This window comes from Haemorhous mexicanus, chromosome 1 (assembly GCF_027477595.1).
Source record: "Haemorhous mexicanus isolate bHaeMex1 chromosome 1, bHaeMex1.pri, whole genome shotgun sequence".
NCBI classification, from domain to species: Eukaryota; Metazoa; Chordata; class Aves; order Passeriformes; family Fringillidae; genus Haemorhous; species Haemorhous mexicanus.
In genome coordinates this window covers 18,158,118-18,181,496 of record NC_082341.1, presented here as the reverse complement: position 1 = coordinate 18,181,496, position 23,379 = coordinate 18,158,118, and the positions used below count along the sequence as shown (strand labels likewise).

Sequence of the window (23,379 nt, the reverse complement as noted above, 5' to 3'; positions counted from 1 at the left end):
GCTAGGTTGTCTACCACTGAGGCAATAAATTCCAGGTGAAGGACAGGAAGTAGCATAGAATGATAACTTCATGGATTGCTTGGCTATGTATTGGCTACATCTGTTAGGTCAAAGTACTTTATTACCTCTAGCTCTACATGATTTAAAACAATCAACCCTTTAATCTCAAAAAACATATGTAGAAAAGGCATGCTCCTATGATTCTAGAAATGTGCAGGACATGAAGTAGAGGATATTACTCAAATGAGAATTTATTTTGTCTTTAAAATTTAGAAACATAGATTCATTTCGTTTGGAACAGACCTTTAAGAACAAGTCCAACTGTTAACCTAACACTGCCCAGCCCTCTACTAAGCCATGTCCCTAAGCACCAAATGTCTTAATACCTCCAGGTCTGGTGGCTCAAGCACTTCCCTGGGCAGCCTGTTCCACTGCTTACAACCCTTTTGGTGAAGAATTATTTCCTAATATCCAGTCTAAACCAACCCTGGCACAACCTGAGGCCATTTTCTCTTGCTGTATTGCTTGTTATGTGGAAGAAGAGACCAGCCCCCACCTTGGTGCACCCTCCTTTCAGGAAGTTGCAGAGAGCAGTAAGGGCCCCCTGAGTCTCCTCTGGGCAAAATGTTAACCCATCCAAGCCATGAGCAGCAAGTTTGTCTAGAAATTAATTAATTTAATTACACGTACATGTAATTACTAGTGAATAATTTTAATTTTTAAAATAACTTTTACCGAGAACATTAAGCCAGCATTTGATAGATATAAAAATTTAGGCCCTACTACAATTGTTTTCCAAATTCTAAATATTTAGATTGGTAAACTGAGAACCTACTGAGAAAAAGATAGCAGGCAGCTATCTTGGAGAGAAAGGGATTTGAATAAAGAAGCTCTTTTATGGGTCAGTAGCCTTTCAATACCTGTACACATTGATTGTCTGTGATAATTACAGTTCAATGCAGAAGACACATTTCTAATTATCAGTAAGCCAAAGAATTCCGTGTCCATCATTCCCTCAAGTCAGAGAATGACCACTGAATACAGAGAGGTTTGTGGAAACAAAGCTCACACCAATATTTGATGGCAGAATGTATTGGAACCTGGATTAGTAACTGCATCAAAGAAATAGACTGAGGGGCATAACCAACAGTAGTCGACCTGTTCTCTCTGCTTGTTGATACAGATCACACTGCTTTTTTTTAAATGAATTTTTTTAAGGAAACAAATATTTATGAACACTTAGAAATATGTAAAAGTTTCTTTAAAATATGCTCAGAAATTGGATGTATTTATAAAGAGTGAAGAAATATTTTCCATTAAAAGCCTCAGTTATTCTTGGTCTTGAAATATATATAATATGAATCTGAGAACATTAATTATAAAACATTATAAATAATTTTACATTAATTAACTTTTAAAATTAGTTAGTTTAAAGTTAATTAAACTCACTCAGAATTAAAATTGCCTTTTATGACTGCAGCTTAATTTATATCTGAAATGAATTGAGCTGAACTGAATGATACTGAGTATGTGTCCATATCTCCATACCAGGATTTAGCACGATTTAAATAACACAGATTTCCTGAATGTCCATCTAAATCTGATTCTTGCATGTGTGCATGATTCTTAATTTCTACAGTGACTGCATAAATCAGAAGGTAGTATGTCCTTCACACCTGTTGAATATACTGTCAGTAAATTGTCCTTATGCTTTTTCTTATATAAATTAATTTGTCTCTGGCCAAAGCTGTGCTTTCTGGAACACTGAATCTGTGTGTGTGTTTAATACGTGTGTGTGTGTACAGATGCAAAAGGGTAAAGCAGATTGGAGCTGAAAAGTCTTTGGCCGTGTGGATTTTCCTCTCAAAACTGTAATTAGTGACCTACCTATGAAGTTTGAAATTTCAGGTCTCTTTTTAGGGTGTGCTTTATCAACTGCTTTCGTTAGTGCCGTGTTACAATTTATTTACAGAAATTGGTAGAGGAGCAGTATCTGGAAAATTCAAGAAGAGCTCCAAAGTTTTGTTAAAAACAACTAATAAGCAGCCAGGCTACAGCTCATGTTGCACTAGAAAATAATCTCTTATACCAGAGGTAGGCTCTCAGTAAACTCTGGCTGAGGGTGAATGTGTGGTCTTCCTTTGAGAACTGACCGAGGAATTAACAAGGGGTACTAATGGTGCACATTTCACTTTTACACAGTGTTAAAGCAAACCTACGTTTGGCATAACTTGGGTTATGTTCTATGCATACCTAATGCTAGTGGCTCAGGTTGCCCTTTACTTTTGCCTGTACCTTAACTGGAAGGCTCTGCTGAAGTTTTGCAAGCTACATGGAATAAGATCCCCGTGAGGTAGTACATCCATATGCTTCAGAAGCTGCTATTAGATGCAGCTGAGGAGGTCTTCTTGGTTATGTGCATGTGTGCTAATACAAAAAGAAAAAGAAAAATTAATAAGACAAGCTGGTCTTTGTGTAAATACATGTAACTTTTAAAAATCAGTTACATTTATACTTTGCAGAACTGTTTCTTAATACCTGCAGATCTGATTTTTGTCTCCTGTGAAATATGAACAGAGAATTCAAATTGTATTTGAACCATGTTTTCAAGGTAGAACTTATTTGTACATTCTGCAGTTATATGGAATGTTTGCCAACATAGAATGTATAGACAAAGATGGGGAAATGCCGTAAAAGGAATTTCAAGTTCATATATGATTTATAGATGCAGATAAAACTAATTTACAGAAAGGGATATTCTGTGCATTTGTACCACATTACAACCTGAGCCTGTGCTGTCTGAGACCTCTTTAGCTATTTATGTTGTTGACAGATGTATTTTACCAAATGTGTACAAATGTTAGAAAGAGGGACTACTTTCTCTATAGAAATTACTATGTCAAAGAAATTTTCAGACTGATTTGGTGGGTCAAATGAATAAGAAAGTCTGTCTTAAAAGGTTCCCTGAATCACTGGAAACTGGTTCCTAAAACACAGAAGGGAGTTTGTTTGCCTGCTCTTATTTTTGTTTGTTTGTTTGTTTTTAGAATGGGTAAAAAAGCAAAGAAGGAAACAGAGTCTCCACCCAAGGATGTGGTAAGTTTATAAACTGCTATGTGCCATAAAATAAACATTACACAATTACAGGCCCAGCTCTACCATCCTTACATAGTTCCTTATTCTCCTAGTTTACCCACATTATTCTAAAAATGGCTTTTAAAGATGTCTCTGTTTCTGCTTTTCTTGGACAGCATACAAACCAGAGTGACTGGGCATGTGTAGTTCTTTGTAGAGATTGTTGTCCTTGGCAGGCATTGCAAACAGTTATGTATGAAACAATCCAGGCTTCTTTTTATTTGAAGAACAGTGTTAGCTTTCTCTTCACAAAAATCAAAGGAGAGTGGAGAAGAGCAACCTGAAATCTGCCTGTCTTTTCAACTGTGAATACATTCTCTTTCTTTAAGGATGAAAGAGTTAAAAGCCTAGATGGATCTGTGGTTTTTTACTGAATACAAAATTTGACAAATATTTTGAATAATACTACATACTCTTGTCTGTTTTACAAATATATACACTCTTAAGAGGCAGTTTAGGTTTTTCTGTTATCATTGGAAGTACAGTGAAAAGTACAAGAGCTGAAGCCAAATATAGAATAATAGTGATAGTGAAAGGTTTTTTTTCAAAAGGTGGAGGTTAAGGGTCTGACATTAGCATACTTTTCAGGAGTTTCTATAAATTCACAAGGTATGAAGAGGCCCCCAAAAAGAGAATTGTTCAAAACATAACTATTTTTTAAAGTTTATTTGTTTTCTTCAGAAAGAAATAGAGGAAATACAGAAACATTGAAAAAAGTACAGTATAAACTCTGTGTCAATTAACAACCAAATTAATGAAAATGGGGACCTCAATGAATCCCACAGAGGGAGTCCTACTCCCTCAATGAGTCCCACTAAATGCCAAGTTCTTTACACTGTTTTAAAAAACCCAGTGGATTTATGTGTAAAGAGTTGTACTGCAAGGGCTTTTTTAAAGGTCACAGAAAAGTTAGCAAAAACTACATTGCAGTTTCAATATTAAATAAGCATATATATTTTTGACTGAGACAGTAATATCCAATAGTCAGGATGTCACTGAGACATAGCAGTTGACATCAGGTTTACCCAGCTGTTCTGTGGAAAGGTGAATATTACAAATGTGATGCATAACCTTCAATCATTAATAAATCCTTATGCAAGTACATTGCATAAAACCTCAACATAACTTCTATCTGTATAAAATAACCTAGAAAACCAGGAATCACAAAAAACTTATATGGGGGGAATCAAATTCAAACAGGCCTGAGAAATTAAGACTAAGTATCTTTGTAGCCAAAGAAAAGGTTTGAAAGGCATGGCAACACATTTAAGTCATACAGATGAGCTGAAGTGATTAAAGTTGACTTCTTCAGTAAATAGCTAGAAAATCAGTAGATACAGCCCAACAATTTCTATATCCAAAATATACAATGAGATTTTGTAGAGAAAACGGTGGTACAGCATGCTAGGTACTATAATAACCTGTGAATACACAGAAAAAGTCAGTAAAACTATCAAAAGGAATGAATTAGAAAGAGTGAATTCCAGATGGCACGTACAGCTTTTGGCTTAGTTTTTACCCTTATTGTACTTCAGGCTAGCATGTCTATTCTGACAGTTGTAGCAAGAGAAATGTTGCATATCAGGACAGTATTAAACATGAAAATAGATAATTTTAACTATTAATGAAGAAAATCTTACCATAATAAGAATTTTGTTCATAATGATTGCGTAAAATCAAATCTGAAAACTTTAAATTTCACCTGGGTGTTTCAGATGGCAGGAAATGAGATGCAGACAAAATAAAAGATGTATTAGCTATTATCTTGTGATTGATAATCTGTTTATGAAAATGTCAAGTCCAAGAAAAGAAGCCTAGAGATAATGTAGACGGGCTTATAAAAGAAGGCCTTTGTGCATGTGGAATGCTCTGAGAATATATGGTACTGCAGATGACCACTAATTTTTTATAGATTTCTAGGAACAGGTGGGAAACACATCTCTTAGCCTAGCCACTGCTTATATGTTTCAGAAAGTATTCCTGAGGACTCTGTTTTCACTCTCTTTTCTAAATTATCTTTTAGTATTCTCTGTTCTGAGAATAGGTCTCCAAGAGGAAAAATATTGCTTTGGGCCTCTATCTCTATATGAATGACCTAAGACAGTAATTCAAGCAGATAAAATATGCTAGCTTTGACATAGATTGATAGGAACTTTTCACATGATATCTACATTAAGTTTGGTCTAGACAATACAATTATTTGATCATCAGCTAGGTCATGGACATTGAAAGGGGAGCCTTAGATTATCCCTAGAGAAAATACTGAAGTGTTATCACTTAAAGAAAGCTACAGATACCTGAGTATTTTTGAAAAAGGCTTCATTCACAAGACTGATGTTGAAAAAAAATGAAATGATGAATTGGCACAGTCAGCTCCTGAAATTGTCTCCACATAAACACCTTCTTTTGATTAATGTCTAAATATTAATTTGACTTGACTTTAGTGAAGCTTTCAATACTGCCTCTTGTAACATCCTCATAGTTAAACTGGCGAAGTACCGACAAGATAGACAGACAGTGTGAATGAACCAAAAGGTAGCTGAACTGACAGGCTCAGAAGGTTGTAATCAGCAGCATGAGATCCTGTTAGAGGTCAGGCACACATGTTGTGCTCCAGGGGCTGATCCTGGAGCAGATACTGTTCAACCTCTTCCTTAGTGACCTGAATGATGGGACAGAGTGCACACCCAGCAACTTTGCGGAAGATACAAAATCAAGAGGAGTGATTGACAGACCAGATGGTTGTGCAGCCATTCAGGGGGACCTCAACATTTTCCAATAGAGAAATAGGAAATTGGGAATTTAATTAAGTTCAATAAAGGGAAATGGCCAAGTCCTGCACCTGGGGGAAGAATATCCGGTGCAGATTGGGTGAAGACCAGCTGGAAAGCAGCTTTACAGGAAAGAACCTGGTGATTCTGGTGGACATGCACCAGAAATGGGAACTTGGGACAAAGAAAGCTAACAAAATCCTGGGCATTAGGCAGAGTGTTGCCAGCAACCTGAGAGAGGGGAACTCTTGTGTTTCACTCAGTATTGGTGAGACCACACCTGGAGCGCTGTGTCCTGTTCTGTGTTCTCTGGTACAAGAGAGACAAGGCCTTACAGGAGCAAAGTCTTGGAGCATTTGTCTTAGGAGGAGAGACTGACAGTTGGGACTGCTTGGTCTTGAGAGAAGGTTTGGAGGGGTCTTGTCAGTGTAAAACTTGCTGATGGAAAGAAGTAAAGAAATCAGGCCAGGCTCTTCTCATTGTCACCCTGTGAAAAGATGAGAGGCAGTAGGCACAAATGGAAATGCAGGAGGTTTCCATTTAAGCATAAGAAAAAAAAATTCCTTTTTTACCTTAACAATGATGGAGTGTGGCATAGGTTGTCCAGAGAGCTTATAGAGTCTCCATCCTTGGGGTTACTCAAAATCAGACTGTGCACTAGGTCTGAGCTCTAGCTCACCCTGCTCTGAACAGAGCAGTTGGACCAGATTATCTTTGGAGGTGCCTTCTAATACCAACTATTTGTGATTCTGTGGAATATCTTGGGATTTATTGTTAGTACAGGAGATAAGACACTCACAGAACTGAAATAATTAGCATATCCAGGTATCTACTAAATCTGTTTTTCTAGGTAAAGAAAAAGGGACTTCTGAAGATTCTATGAGAGGTGAAAGGTTAAAACTGACCTTAAATCAAATTTAAGGGATTAAAAAAAAAGAAAAAAACAGCATGATTAAACAATAGAATAATGAGCAGATAAATACATTCTTCAAAAAGTGGGATTTTCATTCAAATGGGAAAACAAAAAAACGCTTCCACTCCCAAATGAGAAGTAAAAGCACTGTCACCCTGCATCAAAATATTTTGGGAGAGAACTAGCAAAGATACAAAAAACAGCAGTAAAGCTTTTTCAAATTGCCTAGATGCAAGAAACTTCTTGCTATTAAAAACACTATTAGGTGATTGCAGTCATGAAAGAAAAGTGAAATTACTTATTTTTGTGTCAAAAGACAAAGCAATGTGGTAATCACTAAAATAAATGTGATAAAATTGCCCAAGTACGAATAAATAGTGTTTGCCAAGGTCTTGTGCTAAATGAAAAATAGCTAACATCTGAAAATGTGGTACTAGAAGAATGGCTGGTAGAAAATTTCGTTTTTAAGAGGAAATACAGCAATAATTACATGAAGTTTTTCTTCTGTGCTGTGTCAATTGATAGAAATAGTTCTTGAAAAAAACAAAACCAAACCCATAGATAAATATGATAGTAATGGGGAAGAATCAATAGTGCTTGTGTAGAGGAAGTGAGCAAATGGATAATGGTGTTCTGATTGATACAGTTGCTTAGCTTTTCCAAAAGTTTTCAGACCAGGCTTTTCACTCTCATAAACATGAATGGGTAAAAAGAAATTACTCTCCTAGCAATAATGTCTGATTATAAAATAGGAAGGAAAGGTGAGAAAACAAGTTATTGTTCAGATTTCGTAATGGGGAAAAGTTGCCAGTCATGGGGTTTTTATTCTGCAGCTGTGTCATCCAGTGTGTCAGAATGAATGTGGATATTTTCATGACAATGGCATCCAGTTCTTAAGTAGGAGAAAGTGAATAAGTACAAAATTTCAAATTCCAGAAATAAGACATTGTGTTACTAGCAAATGCCCTGTACATGCACATGAGTGCCATTAACTGTTCTGGTGTTCCCATCCCAAAAAGGTAGAGCTGAACTATAGAAAGACAGCAGAATGAACAAAGAATGAACTAAGAAAGAACAAGAACAGACAGGGTGGCTTCTGTTTTAGGAAAGATCAAAGGGAGTAGGTGTGGAGCCTTTCCATTCACAATTCAGCCTGCTACAAGTAGGTTTCTTTGTTTTCAGAAGGAATCACTGTGAAGAGGAATATCATAGAAACTTACAAAATTATGAATATACAGGGAAAGCAAATGAGTATAATTTATTTCACCTTTTCTTATAGTGAAGGAACTGTGGAGGATAAATAAAATTATCAGGTGGTATTTTTAAAACACAGAAGAGGCACAGTTATTTTATGAGTCTTTAACTGTGATACTTGTGTCTCAGAATGTTAAGGGTGTTAAAATACAGATGGCTTCAAAAATTATGTAGGAAGTTTTTCCTGGACTTTTTGAACACAGAGGTAAAATCCCTAGGCTGTCCAGTTCTCTAGGTTGCAGAGCTGGTATCTGAGAGGGAACATAAGTAAAATTTAATAGTCTGCTTGCCCACACCTATTACTTGGCCCTGGTCAGAACGGAATGCGGGACTAGGTGGGTCTTTGGTCTGACTGGAAACATATTTTTTATTACATTCAATTTCAACTAAATGAAGTTGATGGAAGTAAAAAAAGACCCCAAAGCACGAAAAACAAAACACCCCCCCCCAAAAAAAATCCCTATCAAAAACAAAATAAAAACCCCTAACAGAAACCAAAAAACCCAAAAAAATCCCAAACCAAAACCAAACACCAAATGCTCTTCAGTTGCTAATGGCTTTGAGGTCAAATGTACACAAAAGTCAAGATCAAAGACATGTTGTAGCTTTCTTTTTCATTTAACTTGCTATTTTCTTAATACAAACTAAATGATGGAAATGTTGTTGCTTATAAATTTGTTAAATTTCTGTGTCTAATTCAAGGTTTGTAACTTCAACTATATTATTCTAGCACATAATGTCCTGTATGTGCAAAATACAGGAAGAGTCTGCAATAATGTATGAAGATTTAGCTGCAAGCCTTGGATTAAAAAAAAAAGGTGGAACACTAGCTATGCTGACATAATGATAAGGAGAAGTCATAAGCAGTTCTATGATAGTTTTGATGAACAACATTACCTCCCAGCAAATCACAGAATGGGTCAGGTTGGAAGGGACCCCAGCAGTCATCTTGTCCAACCTCCCTGCAGGGTCATCCTAGAGCACATTGCACAGGATTGTATCCAGATGGTTTTTGGGTATTTCCAGTGAGGGAGACTCCACAGCCTCTCTGGGCAACCTGTTCCAGTGCTCAGTCACCACACAGTAAAGAAATTATTCCTCAATCACTCAGTTCTCAGGCCTCTGATTCTTAAAGATACATTGATTTCAGTGACTGTTTCTGCTCCATTTTATGCACAAAAGTGCTTTTAATAGGAAAGTGCCTATTGGATATTGCATGCAGTAATAGCAAATGTAATGTCTAATCAAATGGGTAGAGATTAGACTAATTTTACTGAGCTCATGTGCCAACCTGTCATTAAATCCTAGGAATTTTCATTGAGTTGGGGTTTATACCATTACTTGTAAACATGAGAAATGCTGAAAATGGAGCAATGCAATTCTGACTTTGATATTAAATCAATGTATAAATATTATACATGTGTCTCTTATGTAGCTATTAGAAGATTTTTTAATGAAGTAAATCAAATTATTGACATTCGTAAATATATATGTGTATAGATATTGTAATAATATTTTAAATTAATTTGTATTGCTGTCTTACAATCTGCTATATTTTAAAGATAAATACATTGTTTTTGAGAAACTGCATGACTGCAGTTGTCATGTAGCTGACTCTGTATGTAACACAGATACTGTATAGGTCTGAAGGGTGAGGATAGAAACCATGCTAACCAATTACTTTAAATTCAAGGAAGCTTAAAACTTTTTAATGAATAGAATTATCAGAATTTCTTGAGTCTTCTTAGGAAACAAAAGGCTTTTTTAGATGGTTCCCTTGCTCAAGTGATGTTAGTCCTAAGGAGTCTATTAAGAGGGTGAAAACTGTCTGATTTGTTGGAAGATTTCTTTCTGCATGAGAGAGCTCAGAAATGGAAATGAAACCTTTGTATCATTTCTAGCTGGGTGAGCAGGAATTATATCTTGGAAGTACTTCATCTAGTACAGGATCATGGTGAGCTGGTGAACTGAGCTGACAAAGGCACAGAAAGTGTTCTTTTATTTTTTAAGCAGCCACAGAGTGATATTGCCACAGAGTAACAAAATCCTCTTCCTTGTACACCTGCTGAGTCCACAGGCTCTTTGTACAGCTGCTCAAAAAAACTTCTCATGTCTTGTTCTGAAGTCTCAGAATGCTCTTACATGTATAACAACTACATAGCTTGTTACCTTGAAAACTTTCTAGATTTGCAGGGAAGCATGAAGGTTTTCCCCAAATCTTCATATGTGATGAAATCATGGTTGTATTTATTTAGAAGTCAATTATTCTTTCTAATTTTTCAACAATGACTCTAAGTGTTATTAAAAAAAATTGGACTTTTCCAAGGAAACAGCAACTCATTAATATTTCTAATTCAGTGTAGATATCAAACAAGATTTCATTTTATTTTGAAAGAAATGTGGGAGTCTACTGCACCACACAGGAAGACTCAGTATAAATCAAACTTTTTTTTCCCTTTTTTTTTGTTTTGTTTTTAGTTTGATCCTTTATTGATTGAAAGCAAAACACCAGCAACAGTTGTGCTAATGCTTAGTTCTCCTGAAAATGAAGTTTTGGCCAAAGCATGTGATGCTCTATATAAATTTGCATCAAAAGGTTGGTATTTTTGCAATAAGCTTTGTTTTGCCCTGCTTAGATTTTGATAGTAGTTCACAATTGTTTCATTCCCTAGCATTGAAATCTTACTTTCTCCTCAAAGGCATCTGTTGACATTTGGGGGGGGGGGGGGTTTGAAATGTCTATCCAACCTGTAGTTGCAGTAATAAAGATGTCTTGTAGTTTGCATGAAGGAACCTTTTATAATTTTGTTGGAGAATTTTATATTTACTGTTTAATAGAGCTCATTTTAAATATAAGATAGATACAGGTTTTTATAAGCAACAGATCTGCAGTTGAGAAAGACTTTTTTATGTTGGAATTTGAAATGTCTGTACCAGTGTAGTAATTTTAATCTTCAGTTTTAAATGACAAGAACCACTTAGCCTTTTGACACAAAGTTGTTGTCAGTATTTCTGTGCAGGTGATTCATTGGAGGCTGCTCAGCCTCCTTTATCAAGCATATTTCTGTATGAGTTGGGAATCTAGCAAGTCTCCAGTATTCTAAATCTTCCAAAGGCCCCTGTATAATCTATAGCTAAACATCATGTTCAAGGTGCTCAGGAGACAAACAACTGTATAACAAAGGCTCAAATTTATGTAGCACGTAATTTCCTAAGTTGTCTCCTACTTATTCCATGTTATTCAATGTTAGTCACTCACATTGGTGTACACTGGTGGTATTCTTGCTCTGATTAATCTGGTTTAATTTTAATTTCCATTTAATTTATGTTTTCTTTAAAAATTATGCATTTATGTGCTGATTATTTTACTGATGTAAATTACCAGCACTGATGAAATTGTGAGAATAGCTGAAGTCTTTGACAGCTGGCTAGGGGTCACTGGGTTCTGGAAGATATTTACATTCTGCTTAATATGGCAAGTTTGGTTGCGGGCATGAGATCAGATTCTGAATATGTGAAGAGAGAATGTGGACTGTTGGGAGACAGCTATGAACCATAAACTCTTGCTGGCTCCTTCCCTCCTGTCCACAGCAAAATATGTCACACTGCAGAAGGATACATGTGTTATGTCTTTTGTGTTTAAAAGAACAATCCTTTAAATTATTAAGGTAGATATTCCTGTAATCTTCCAGAAGACTAGACTGTAAGTTTGTGGTGTGGCACAAGAGAAGGGATTGTTTTCAGTTAATTAATTGCAGTTAATCTATTTTTCTGGAGTGTTGCTAGTAAATAAAGTCCCATAATAAATAATGCCTCCTCAGTTTAATCATGTCTTGGCCTGAGAATGAGCATAGATCTCCAGTTTCCTCTCACATTTCTCACTTGTAGCTAGGAAGGGCAGGCATGGTTCATTAGAAAATGAATTATAAAGATGTTGTGGGAACTGAGAATAGGAGTAGTATTGGGATTTTTGTTTCTTGGGGTTTGTGTGTGTTTTGTGTGAGCAGGAACAGAAGGTTGTAATCACACTAAACTCCACTGTTCTTTGCATGTCCAGCACCTATTCAACTATAAAGCACTTCATTCTCAGGTGGTAGAAATCTCAGTAGAAATTAAGGATACAAATCCTGGTAGTTGCTTCTCTTGAGGGATAGTAAAGATTCACAGAATCTTTGAACTGTTATGTTGAGGAAAATGCAATTGGGAGGCAAGAGAGGAGGAAAATAAAATGCGTATTCACTTAAATTTTATCAGGTGTACAGTATTTACCTGATACTGTTCACCTGTACTTTGCTAAGTAGGAAGCTTTCCTTTGTACTTCCACTTCCATTTGTCTCCAACAAATGAGTGGAGTGTCCAATAGACAGAAGCATCCTTTGCTTGAAAAATGTGAGTTAATCTGAGATACTATTAATCCTTGAAACTATTTGACACGTATTTATTAGGGGTGTAAATCAGATGATCTTCAAAGGAGCTGCCAGGCCTCTGTTCTTTGGTTCCACTGTTCAATAAAAGATTCATAGTGATTTTACCTTGATTCATTAGAACTGTGAGGTTGCTTGCCTTTTTTTTGGGCTTTTAACCCAGTTCCTTTTCAGGTGATGAAAACAAAGTGACACTTCTTGGTCTTGGAGCACTGGAACATCTGTATAAGCTCCTCTCACATGAAGATCTGCTTGTACGCAGAAATGCTGTCATGGTATTTGGCATCATGGCTTCTAATAGTAAGAGTCTTGAGGTTTTACTATTTTTCAGTGTGTGGTCATCAAAACAAGAAGTTGTTCATGTGAAAAAATCCTATATTAATGGCCCAGAATAAAGTGATGTAAGGTTGAGTTTCAGTGGCTGTTATTTTATAGTGCTTTATAGACCTATATCTGATTAATGTAATTAAACAGATCTTAATTTGTGAATGTCTTACCCAGTTGTCTTCCATGAGGATATCCCAACCCCTCTCTAAGTCTTTTCATCAGCTGCTACCTGCTTGTTATGCTGCACTGGACCTTGCCCTCATAGATTATTTTTAATTCAGCATTAGCATATTGTCAGTGGTGCTGCACAAACATGGATTTGAATGAACAAATATCTCCCATTTATATTCACATCTTAATTGGTTTTTTATTTAAAAGTAAATTAAACTCATACCTTTTTTTTTTCTCACATTTCAACATGTTGAATATGTTGATAATAACAACACAGCCCTGTAGAATCACATTAAGTCTGTCCCAAAAAATATTACTTGATTTTTCTATCCAAGGGTTGAGGTTTTGCTACTTTGCCATTGACAACATTAGAAATGCAATCTGAAAGACTTTACTGTGATTTTAGTAAGACCTGTGTAATTCATGTTTTCCATTTGCTGTGTGGGCTGGCATCAGCATAAAATTGCAAAGTGATGGGTTGAAAACTAAATAACAGAAGGATTGCTTTTAATTTGATAATTTTAACCACAAATAATTTTAACTATCAGGGTATGACTTCTTTGGCAGCTAAAATCATACAATATTTAATCAGTACTTGCTAGATGCAAGTATTTTGAATAAAGTTTCAATGAAATATAGAGGAACTTCATGTGTATCAAATGTCACAGAATGTCATCTGCAACTTGAAAAGTCTCTGCTTTTTTTCCTGGGCCCATTGTGATCTTGGCCTAACTTAAGTTGTGTGTCTTTCCCAGTCAGGTCTTTTTGTCACTCAGGGAATAACCATAAGTACATTTTGTTTGGAGCAGATTCTGTTTCTTTACTCAGCCACCACTGCCAAACAAACAACTTGATATTTGTATTTTCTTCATTGTAGATGATGCGAGGAAGTTACTGAGGGAACTGGATGTCACAAATTCACTTATATCACAGCTGGTTCCAGAAGGTACCTTATAGTATTCATTCCTTGTGCAAAAGTACAGTCAGAAATAATTTATGATTGTCATTTTATCAGACAATTTAATAAAATCTACCCTGTAACGTGATTTTTCCTAGTACATGTTAAATAGGTAAGTGCTTTTATAGGAGTAGCTCTGTAGCTCACTGAGTAGTGTTTTGTGTTGTACAGATGGAACAAGATGTTTATGGACATACTGGGTATGGTTAACAGCTATTGTTTATTCAAATAGTGCTTTAAATTAAAACTAATTCACTACTGAATTAGTGAAAATATTCTGTGCTGAATAAAACTTAATCAAAATGTTTATTTTTTTTTCCCCACAGAAGATGTAGTTATCCATGAGTTTGCTACTCTTTGTTTAGCATATATGGCTGTTGACTATACTACTAAAGTAAAAATATTTGAGCAAGGTGGGTTAGAACCACTTATCAGACTGCTAGATAGCCCTGATCCTGATGTTACGAAGAATTCACTTGAGTGTATCTACCTTTTGGTACAGGTAAAGTTTGCTCTTGTTTATTGTGTTAAACTTCAGAGGCAGAAAAGCATTTGCACCCCTACCCCTGACATTCTCTATGGGGTTAGTAATTTTAAAATATTTGCTTCCTTTACTCCACCGTGTTCATGAATGTTTTTAAAACATTGAGTCCTTGTACCTGAGTCCCTAAATGTTAAATTAGTTATGAATAGAGCTGCTTTTTAATTCTGTTGAACTTAATGCAGTTGTCTGTGCTGTACTGCAGTAAAAGTAAAATCAGTATGAGGTTCAGATTTTTAAAACTAAATAATAATTTGCCTTCTGTCTTAGTTGAAAAATGTTAATCTTAGTAATGAGAGTTGTAATCTGTCTATCCAAAAGGTTGGAATTGCCCTGTAAATTAAAGAACTACCAATTGCATTGTTTCTTGTTTTGACCGGCAAGTCCATAGCACAATTTGGAACATCTTTTTAACGATAGGTGAATGCTGTCAACAGCTACTTTCCATACTGGGAGGAATAGATTAGTTATTGGCTACTTCCACTAATGTCATCCATATGCTGCTTAGCAAAAGAATGGTGCATTTGTATGGCAGTTCTTTCCCATGGCTTAAGCGAATCAATTCAGTAATGAATTCAGTTTATAACTCTATCTCTTTTGGGGCATCAGAGCATGTCTATTCAGAATCACATTTTACTCTTTCTCCTTTTTTACTATCTCGCTGTCTTTGTTGCAGGGTATATCTGGATAACTGCACCTGGTGCTTGCTTATATTGATAAGGATAATTGCATGCTGCACATGTGCAATAAGCTATTTAAAAGCAAATTGTAATTTATTTATTTATTTTCTTTTTTAATATAATCAACTACTGTCTTTTTATTAAGCTGCACATTCACTGTTTAAAGTTGAAATTTTATATTGTCATTTTATAATTACTAAAACAAAAGAAGATATAACCAGGCAACCACAGCAGAGTGCAAAAAACTGTTTTCCTCCCACTGAGGTAAATAAAAATGGTGAAACTAAATTTAAAAACTTTGCTCAAAGAAACATTTATGTTGAGGCAAACATGGTAAAATCAAGAGTGAATAGGCTTTTTTATACAGGACTAGATTTTGTGGTGAGTACTTCAGTCATGCAAAAAACCCCTAGAATTTGGGGCTTGATTATATTCAGTTTGATTCTTAGCTTAAAAGAAAGAAGTTTGCAGAACTGGAAGCTCTGCAGTATTGACTCATTTTTTAATGTCTGAAATTAGATTTTTGTTGTTCTTTCTGCAAAGTGAAAAATTGATGTATTGTTATATTCTCTATCACTAACATTCTTTGTTGGAATATTTTACTGCAGGATTTTCAAAACCGTGCTGCAGTTCGGGAACTGAATGTAATTCCACCCTTGCTGGGACTACTGGAATCTGAATATCCGGTCATTCAGTCGTTGGCCCTTCAAACCTTAGAAGTAATTAGCAAAGACAGGGAAACCAGGATATTACTGGAAGAAAATAAGGGATTAGATTGCCTTCTGAATATACTGGAAAACAATGTACGGTTTACTTGCCTTAAAAGTCGTTTTGTTCTTGGTGCTGATGTTTGTATGACTAATGAGAAATAATACTTATTTTATGGAAGAGAAATATAAGAACAAAGAGTTACTTACTTGGAGGGAACTTTGATAGAAATAGGATAAGCTAGGATATCTAGCTTACTAAGAAAAGAAGCAATGACATTTCCCAAAGTGTTTATTATTCAATTTTTGAATTGAGTTTACTTTATATAATGGCTTAAATTGTATCTAAGCAGTTCAGGTGTCACAATGGGAAATATAATGCATAGAGATATTAGTGAAGTTTTTTAAGATCACAAGCCCATTGTCAGTACCTGTCTAGCCTACTTTGATGTAAATTAAAAACTTCTGGGGGTTTTACTATTTTTAATAAATTGTGTTGAATCCTAAGTCATCATGAAATAAATGATATGAAAATATGTATTTTTAAATATGTACTTTGCAGTATGAATAAACTGTCCAAAAGAAAGTTGCAACAATTATCCTACAAACTTAAAAGCCTAAGATATTTTAGTCCTCATTTCAAGATTGTTTGGGTTTTTTTGCTTTTTAAATTTTTTTTAGGAACTCAGTGATCTGCATATTGAAACTCTTGCTGTGTTGGGAAATTGCCTCGAAGATGTGCATACTCTGCAGCAGATTCAGCTGACAGGAGGCCTTAAAAAACTAATTTCATTTTTAGAAGTCTCTACTGTTCCTGATATTCAGAAGAATGCAGCAAAGGCAATTACCAAGGCAGCTTATGACTGTATGTGACTTTTCAATAATCCATGGACATGAAATTGTTTATGAAGTAAATTTTTATCCAGAATGAGGCTATCTTCTCAGATTGAGGGTAGTACTTGTGTTGAGGAAAGCACTGGCAAGAATTAATTACAGTGATGAGTCTCACCAATCACAGCAGCAATTGGATGCTAGGAGATTATATATAGATATAATCTCCTAGCATTTTTTGCCTCAGTTTATTTTCAATTTTTTTATTATTTTATTTTAATATGTTCTTGTAAAATGCTTCATCAAAGGAAAATGGAGCTCTGAAAATATGATCCCTGTCTTTTGTTTAGTGATGCCAGCTGACTGCCCTCTTAAGCCACCTTTGCTGGCACTGCTTCTGCCTTTATCTGTTAAGACTTCATTGCAAGCTGACTTCCTTTTGCATTCAACTGCTCTTCTAAATGTCAGGCAATTTCAAATACAAATTCCTTTAACAGAGGCATGAAAGGAAACCTTTCAAATGGCTTGCAGATTAATATTCCCAGGGGAGTTAAATAGTTTCATTGTAATCTTTTTATAATTATTCATCCTATAGTTCTTTTTTATATACTTTTCTTTAATTCACTGAGGAATTCTGAATTAGGCAGAACATGCTCATCATTTATGCCCACAAGGATGCTCTTTTAATCAAATTACATTTGAAATTTCTTCTGTACATTGGCTACTGAGTTGCAACATGTGCCAAGTAGTGTTGTATAACAAAATGCAATGCAACTAATGACATACTTCTGACTATAGATTTTATTTCTGTCAAGGGATTTTTATGACAGTAGAATTTAAATATTTCATTCATAATTCTGGCACCTTGTGGTTGAATCATGGCTTTATGTGTATTTTAAAAATGGGTCATTTAATTAAATACATGGATAAAATAATCTCTCCTTTCTGCCATATTTCAGACCTCCTTTAGTCTCTCCCCATGCTATCTTTCTGATTCTTTTCTCACCTTGCTTAGTTTGATATCCTGAATATTTGTAATTATTTGGATTGAAAATGATACACAGAAGGAGTGTCCAAGTATTCTGTGGGTTTTTCTTTGCTTTTGTCATTATCTGTTAGAAGCTTGGCAAGTCACTGAAAATTGTTTTCATTAATGTTCAGGTATCAAAGACAGGAAGGGACCTTCTTATGTCAGTATTTTCTTTGTGTATTTTCCTGTGTTGTTATTTTATTACGCTACTTAGGACTGTCAGTATCATTTTTATAGTCCTGTGACAGGCTTGTAAGTTGTATGCTAAGCAGATTTATATTTGCTCCCACTGCTTTCTACTGCATCTTCCTCTTTTATCATATTTATTTTCAAATAAGCGTAGCCTCCTTTTCCTTTTTCACACTTTTTTTTCAGTTTTTGTGGCCTAATATTTTAGCAGCTGTTAGTAGAAGCATGTCTGAGCACATTTTTAAAGCACGGTTGCAAGAACCACACATAATATATTACAGTACTGCCTGTGATCTTATATCATGGGATGTTACCGTCAGTGAAGATGCATCTTCTTGTCATGCTTCTTTACAAATGGAGTCAATGAGGTTTCATTATAAAGGTTTGCTCTCTTCTTCAGCCTATGACAGTTAGTATGAATGCAGCAAGCTGGGAAAATACATCAAAAGGAGATTTAAAATATTTGTGCTGTGGAATTTTGGTGACACCCAGATAGACAACAGGAAACTTCATGTCCTGGTGTAGTAGAAAACACGGTCCAGTAAACTTGCTGCTCAGTGTAGTCCCCAAAAGCACTGACAATTTTTCAGCTACCTAGTGTACTGGTCTAAAGTCAGCCTTGCAGTGAAAAGAAAAGGCCATTATAAGAAACAACCCAAGTGCAAAAAGAAAACAGAAATATTTTCAGTTCTTGGTTTGTGATTGGATTGTGGTTGTAAGCATACTAAACAGCCTATCCAAAATGCAATACTAATATATACAGTACTACTACTTGCTTTGATGTGAATCCAGTATAATACAACACAGCTCTCAGTTCTGTAGTGACTTTTTCATTAAATTTGCAATACCTATACCCCCATTCTTCAGGTTTGATAATCATGGTTGTAATTTACCAACATTTCCTGTCTACTTGGGTATAAAAATACTGCTTTTCATTGGCATGAAAAACCTACTTCTGCCATGACAGAACATGTATCTAGCTGGTTGTTTTTTTGTTTTTTTTTTAATTCTGGCAGCTGAGCATACAGCAGTATCGGGTTTTGAAATTATTGTTGACAGATGGAATTTGGTTTTGGATTAGGTTTTTTTTCCCTGATAGATGTGATCATCGCAAGCAGTTTTGTTTATGTCTCTTTCAACTCTTTGGAAAGGGACTCTTGAAACTTGGTGTTGTTGTTATAAGATATATATATCCCTTAAGAGTTATTCTCAGTATCAGAATAAATTACATGGTATAAAGATGATATGCAACTTTAAATACCATCTTTAGGATGCTTCTCTGCTTAAGTACATTAAAATGGATCATATTTCTATACATAATCATTATGCCTTTGTCCCTGAATTTTTGTTGTTCTGTAACATAATTTTGAATATATTATATTAATTTATTGATTATTTTGTTTTGTTTGCTGAGAATTACCCTGGTGAGTTGTACTGTGATTCCTGCCTTGCCCACCAAATAATGCAGTCATTTCAGAATATTAAATTGTAATCTAATGCTATAAATTATTGAATGTCTGTGAGTGGATTATATAGACTGTTGATTAAGAAGAGCCTGATTTTCCCCTGACAATGCCAGACACATCAGCAACAACAAAATGCTGTGGAGTATATGGAGAAAGTGATGATCACTCTTGCTCTGCCAAACTTCTGATTTGAAGCTCTCCACATTCTTTGTGAATCTCAGTGCATCTCATGCTCAAAGGGAAGCACACCAAAGATGCTCTGTGGCCTGAATAACAAGGGCATTTCATAAAACTGATCTTTGTTTATCTGAGTTAACTCAAGATCAGTGAGAGGTCATGATACTATTTAACATTAACTTTTTTCATTTGAAATTGGTATAAATAATTACATAAGGTGATGACAGTGACCTGAAAAGTACTTAGTAGAAGTCAGATCATGATTTTGGGGTAAGAGGGGGAAATAGGAAAATATATTGAAAAATTAAGGTTGTCTCACCACGGGGTCAATGCGTTAAAATCTGGACAGAATGGTAGATACTCCAAACTCTTTTAGTTGTGTGTGCTTTATTTTCCTTCATGTTAAATCAATGTATTCAAATCACTTAGGGGTCAAGAAATTAATCACTGTAAAATTGGTGTTGGCACTGACATACAAAGTACTTCAGTATAAACTATGCTTTTCAGTTGTGCAATCTTTCTAGTCTGTAGTAAAGGACACAAAGGAAACAACTCATACAGAGAGAGGATCAGAAGAAAATGTTCATCCCTTAGGTAGAATTGGCACTTGGATATCGAAATATTAATAATTTTCATTGATCTAACTGCCTAAATATACAACCATACTCTTTATCATAAGTTCGATTTCAAAATGACTTTATTATTGTAAAATTATTTTTCTGTTTAAAATATTTTAATTACTATTTTCACTCATTCAAATTATTTATTCATATTATTATTTAATATAGGCATAAATTATCTTTAAAATAAATGCTTACCCATCATCATAGCTGCTTTTAAAAGCAAGAATAATTTTAAAGAAAATCTGTAAACAAATAAGTAACTAGCTGTACAATAAAAAAGTTACTGAGGCATGAAGAACTAGAGATCATTATTAGGGAGTATGGACTGCCTTAGCAAGCAACAGGCCAGTGACACACTTGACAACTTGTCAAAACAGTCTCTCATCCCAATTGAGGCCTTCTCTTGAGAGCTGGCTGATATGCATCAAGGTTGTGGCCAAAGTTCTGCTGACACTTAAAATCCTCTCTCTTTTATTTTTTCATCTTTGTTTTGAGATTTCATTTGTGTGTCTGAGGCTTCTAAAGGAGTTTAAAACTGAGCTAAAGAGGAGAAATCATCTAGGCCTGTCTCATGTCCATGCTTTGAGTCATTTCTGCTCTAATTACATTTTTGATCAAACTTGCCTTTCATTGACTTTGTGGGCTTGTGTTTGTTTACTTTTATTCACTACAGATTCAGATTTATCTAAAATAATACTTAAAATATTTTTTTCCCTTTAATTTTTTTGGGGGGAGACAGCAATCCAAAGAAGGGAGTGATCCCTCATAATGGTAGCATGCATTGGTAAAATTTCTAAATATTTTGAAGTCCCATTGACTTCTCAGTTCCTGAAATTCTTTAATACATTCCAAATTCTACTATGTAGATATAACTTCCAGCATGTAATTAGTCTGGTTTAAGTTATGCATATAGTTAAATGTTTATTGACTCTCCTTGAAGAGTTTCTGTGCTCTGCAGTGCCTTTCTGCATGAGGAAGTTTTTTTCAGGGATCTTTCTAAGAAACACCTGCATTTCTGATCTCATCAGTTTTGAGATGAGGGAGTTTATCAGTTTATTGGTATCTACATAGAGATGTCTGTAGATATGGGTGCTGTGTGCTGTTACTTGTGCAGAGGAAGGAGCATCTCTCCTTCCGCAGCTGCTGCCAGTCAGTGCAGTGTAGGTCAGCAGTGAACACTGTGCTAAACTACAAAATCCAAGTTCTCTGCAAAGTGGACAGAAAATTTTCTTTGTAATGCTCCTTACTTGTTTTTGTCTATTTTAATACATTGAGTGGTATTTCACCAAGTTCTATTGTACATTTACTGGAATGTTTTCCAGTTTTATGCATTTGGACTTGGTTAGCATAAACTGAAGTTCAGCACGATTCTGAATAAGTATGATCTGTTGCATTGGAAAAGCTGTTTCCATCAAGCCTGTGTGCACTCTGTGGTTTTAAAGTCTTGCAGAGAACAAACTTTGCATTCTGTTGGGCTGTGTATGTTTATACTGTGTTTAATAGTCATTATTTGGGCTTGGTTCAGAGTTCAATGAAGCCTAATCCAGGAGCTGGATTTTGGATGATCCTTGCGCATCCCTTCCAACTCAGGATGTTCTGTGATGAGATTTGGCTCAGGTCCTTTGTGCATATTTCTTAGTGGCTGGTGCCTCTGTTACCAAAATATTTCCAACAACTAAATGAAATCAAATTAATGTCCTTTCACTGATTTGGAAAACAAATGCAGATTAATGCTATTGTTATTTCTCATTTATAGCTGAAATACGAAAAATCTTACATTGGGAAGAGGTTGAGAAATTTCTCCTAAGCCTTTTGGAAACTAACAATGATGGAGTTAAAGTTGCTGCTTCCCAAGCCATTTCTGTCATGTGTGAGAATATAGACAGTAAATGTGTCCTTGGACTCCAGGGTAAGTATGGTGGGAAAGGATGAAATATGAATTTGTGTTTTTTCTCTTTATAAGGAGAATATTACAATTTTGCTGATTGCCATGGCTTATTTAAATGTTCATATATATAATTATTTCTTTCAAAGGGATTCCTCAGCTAGTAAAGTTGCTAAGCAATGATAATGAAGAGCTAAAAGAAGCTGTAGTGACAGCATTAGCTAATTTGACAACAGCCAATCTTAGAAATGCAAGGTGAGTCTGCAATAATAAATTATTATTTTAAACACTTACCTGAAGTGTTAATATTTTGATTTTTAAAGAATGCCTCATCTTGTTCTTATGCTACAAGGCAGGTCTGTTTGAATTTGACTGTAAGGCACTTTTTGGTGCTTATGAGTCACCTGGAATAGCTAGGTTCTCATCAGTGTTACAAGAGTTGTGCCATCTCTACTAACGTTAGCATAATCAAGGAAAGGTCTGAAGCAGATGTAATGAAAGCAGAGCTGTAAATCACGTTTTGAAGAGAACATATGAGCAAAATATGCCTTATAGTCTAAAGCATTTGATATGGAGTTTTTTTTTAAATCCAAAATCTTTGATATGTCTTAAAACTTGATGGTTCATACAACTTTTTTGACTGATCTAAATCCATTCTTTGAGGGAGATAGATGTCCTGAATATTGGCATTGTTTTGCTCTTCCTTTTTTTAATTATTTCCCAAGTAATAGAGAATGCTTGTAATGCATTCTCTGAAAGAAAAGAAGTGTACCTTCAGAATCCAAAATTACTAACAAAGGTAACAATGGTTGGCTCACTATATGTTCCAAAACAATTATATGAACTAAATTCTACTGTCAGCTGCAGCATTCTTTTATCCCAACTCAATTAGAAGTCCTGTACAGAGAAGAATAACAGAGCAGTGTGATGTATATGAGCAATCACATGTAATTTACAAACAAACAAACAAACAAAAAATCCTTCAAAGTTTCTTGGAATATACTTAAAGAAGATATAATAGAGTCACAGGCATTCTTTGAAGTGAAAAAGTAAAGTAAATCACAAAACAAATTGTTTCAATTTATTGATTCAGCTCTAATAGTCACTCGTATTCACTTAATGTTACCAGATGGAGCAATAATTTGACACAAGAGAATAATACTCTGTTCTCAGATTCACATAGTACATTTTTTTTTTGTCTGATATTCTGCTCTCCTCATGTGCTGGACTCTTCAGTTGGTGTCAGTGGGAGTCACACACACATAAAACGAGCACAGTGCTGGAGTCCAGAGGTCAA

At 35.2% G+C, this 23,379-nt stretch overlaps 1 protein-coding gene across 1 annotated transcript in view; it reads left to right on the top strand.

The window, feature by feature from the left end:
• The first annotated feature begins 3,048 nt into the window (after positions 1-3,048).
• ARMC3 (armadillo repeat containing 3) overlaps positions 3,049-23,379 on the top strand; it is a 51,827-nt gene continuing 31,496 nt past the window's right edge. Inside the window, exons 1-9 of the mRNA XM_059869777.1 lie at positions 3,049-3,096; positions 10,552-10,669; positions 12,672-12,797; positions 13,873-13,941; positions 14,280-14,455; positions 15,783-15,977; positions 16,563-16,746; positions 21,954-22,106; positions 22,232-22,337. Coding sequence (XP_059725760.1) covers positions 3,049-3,096; positions 10,552-10,669; positions 12,672-12,797; positions 13,873-13,941; positions 14,280-14,455; positions 15,783-15,977; positions 16,563-16,746; positions 21,954-22,106; positions 22,232-22,337 — 1,175 coding nt within the window. The remainder of the gene's footprint in view (positions 3,097-10,551; positions 10,670-12,671; positions 12,798-13,872; positions 13,942-14,279; positions 14,456-15,782; positions 15,978-16,562; positions 16,747-21,953; positions 22,107-22,231; positions 22,338-23,379) is intronic.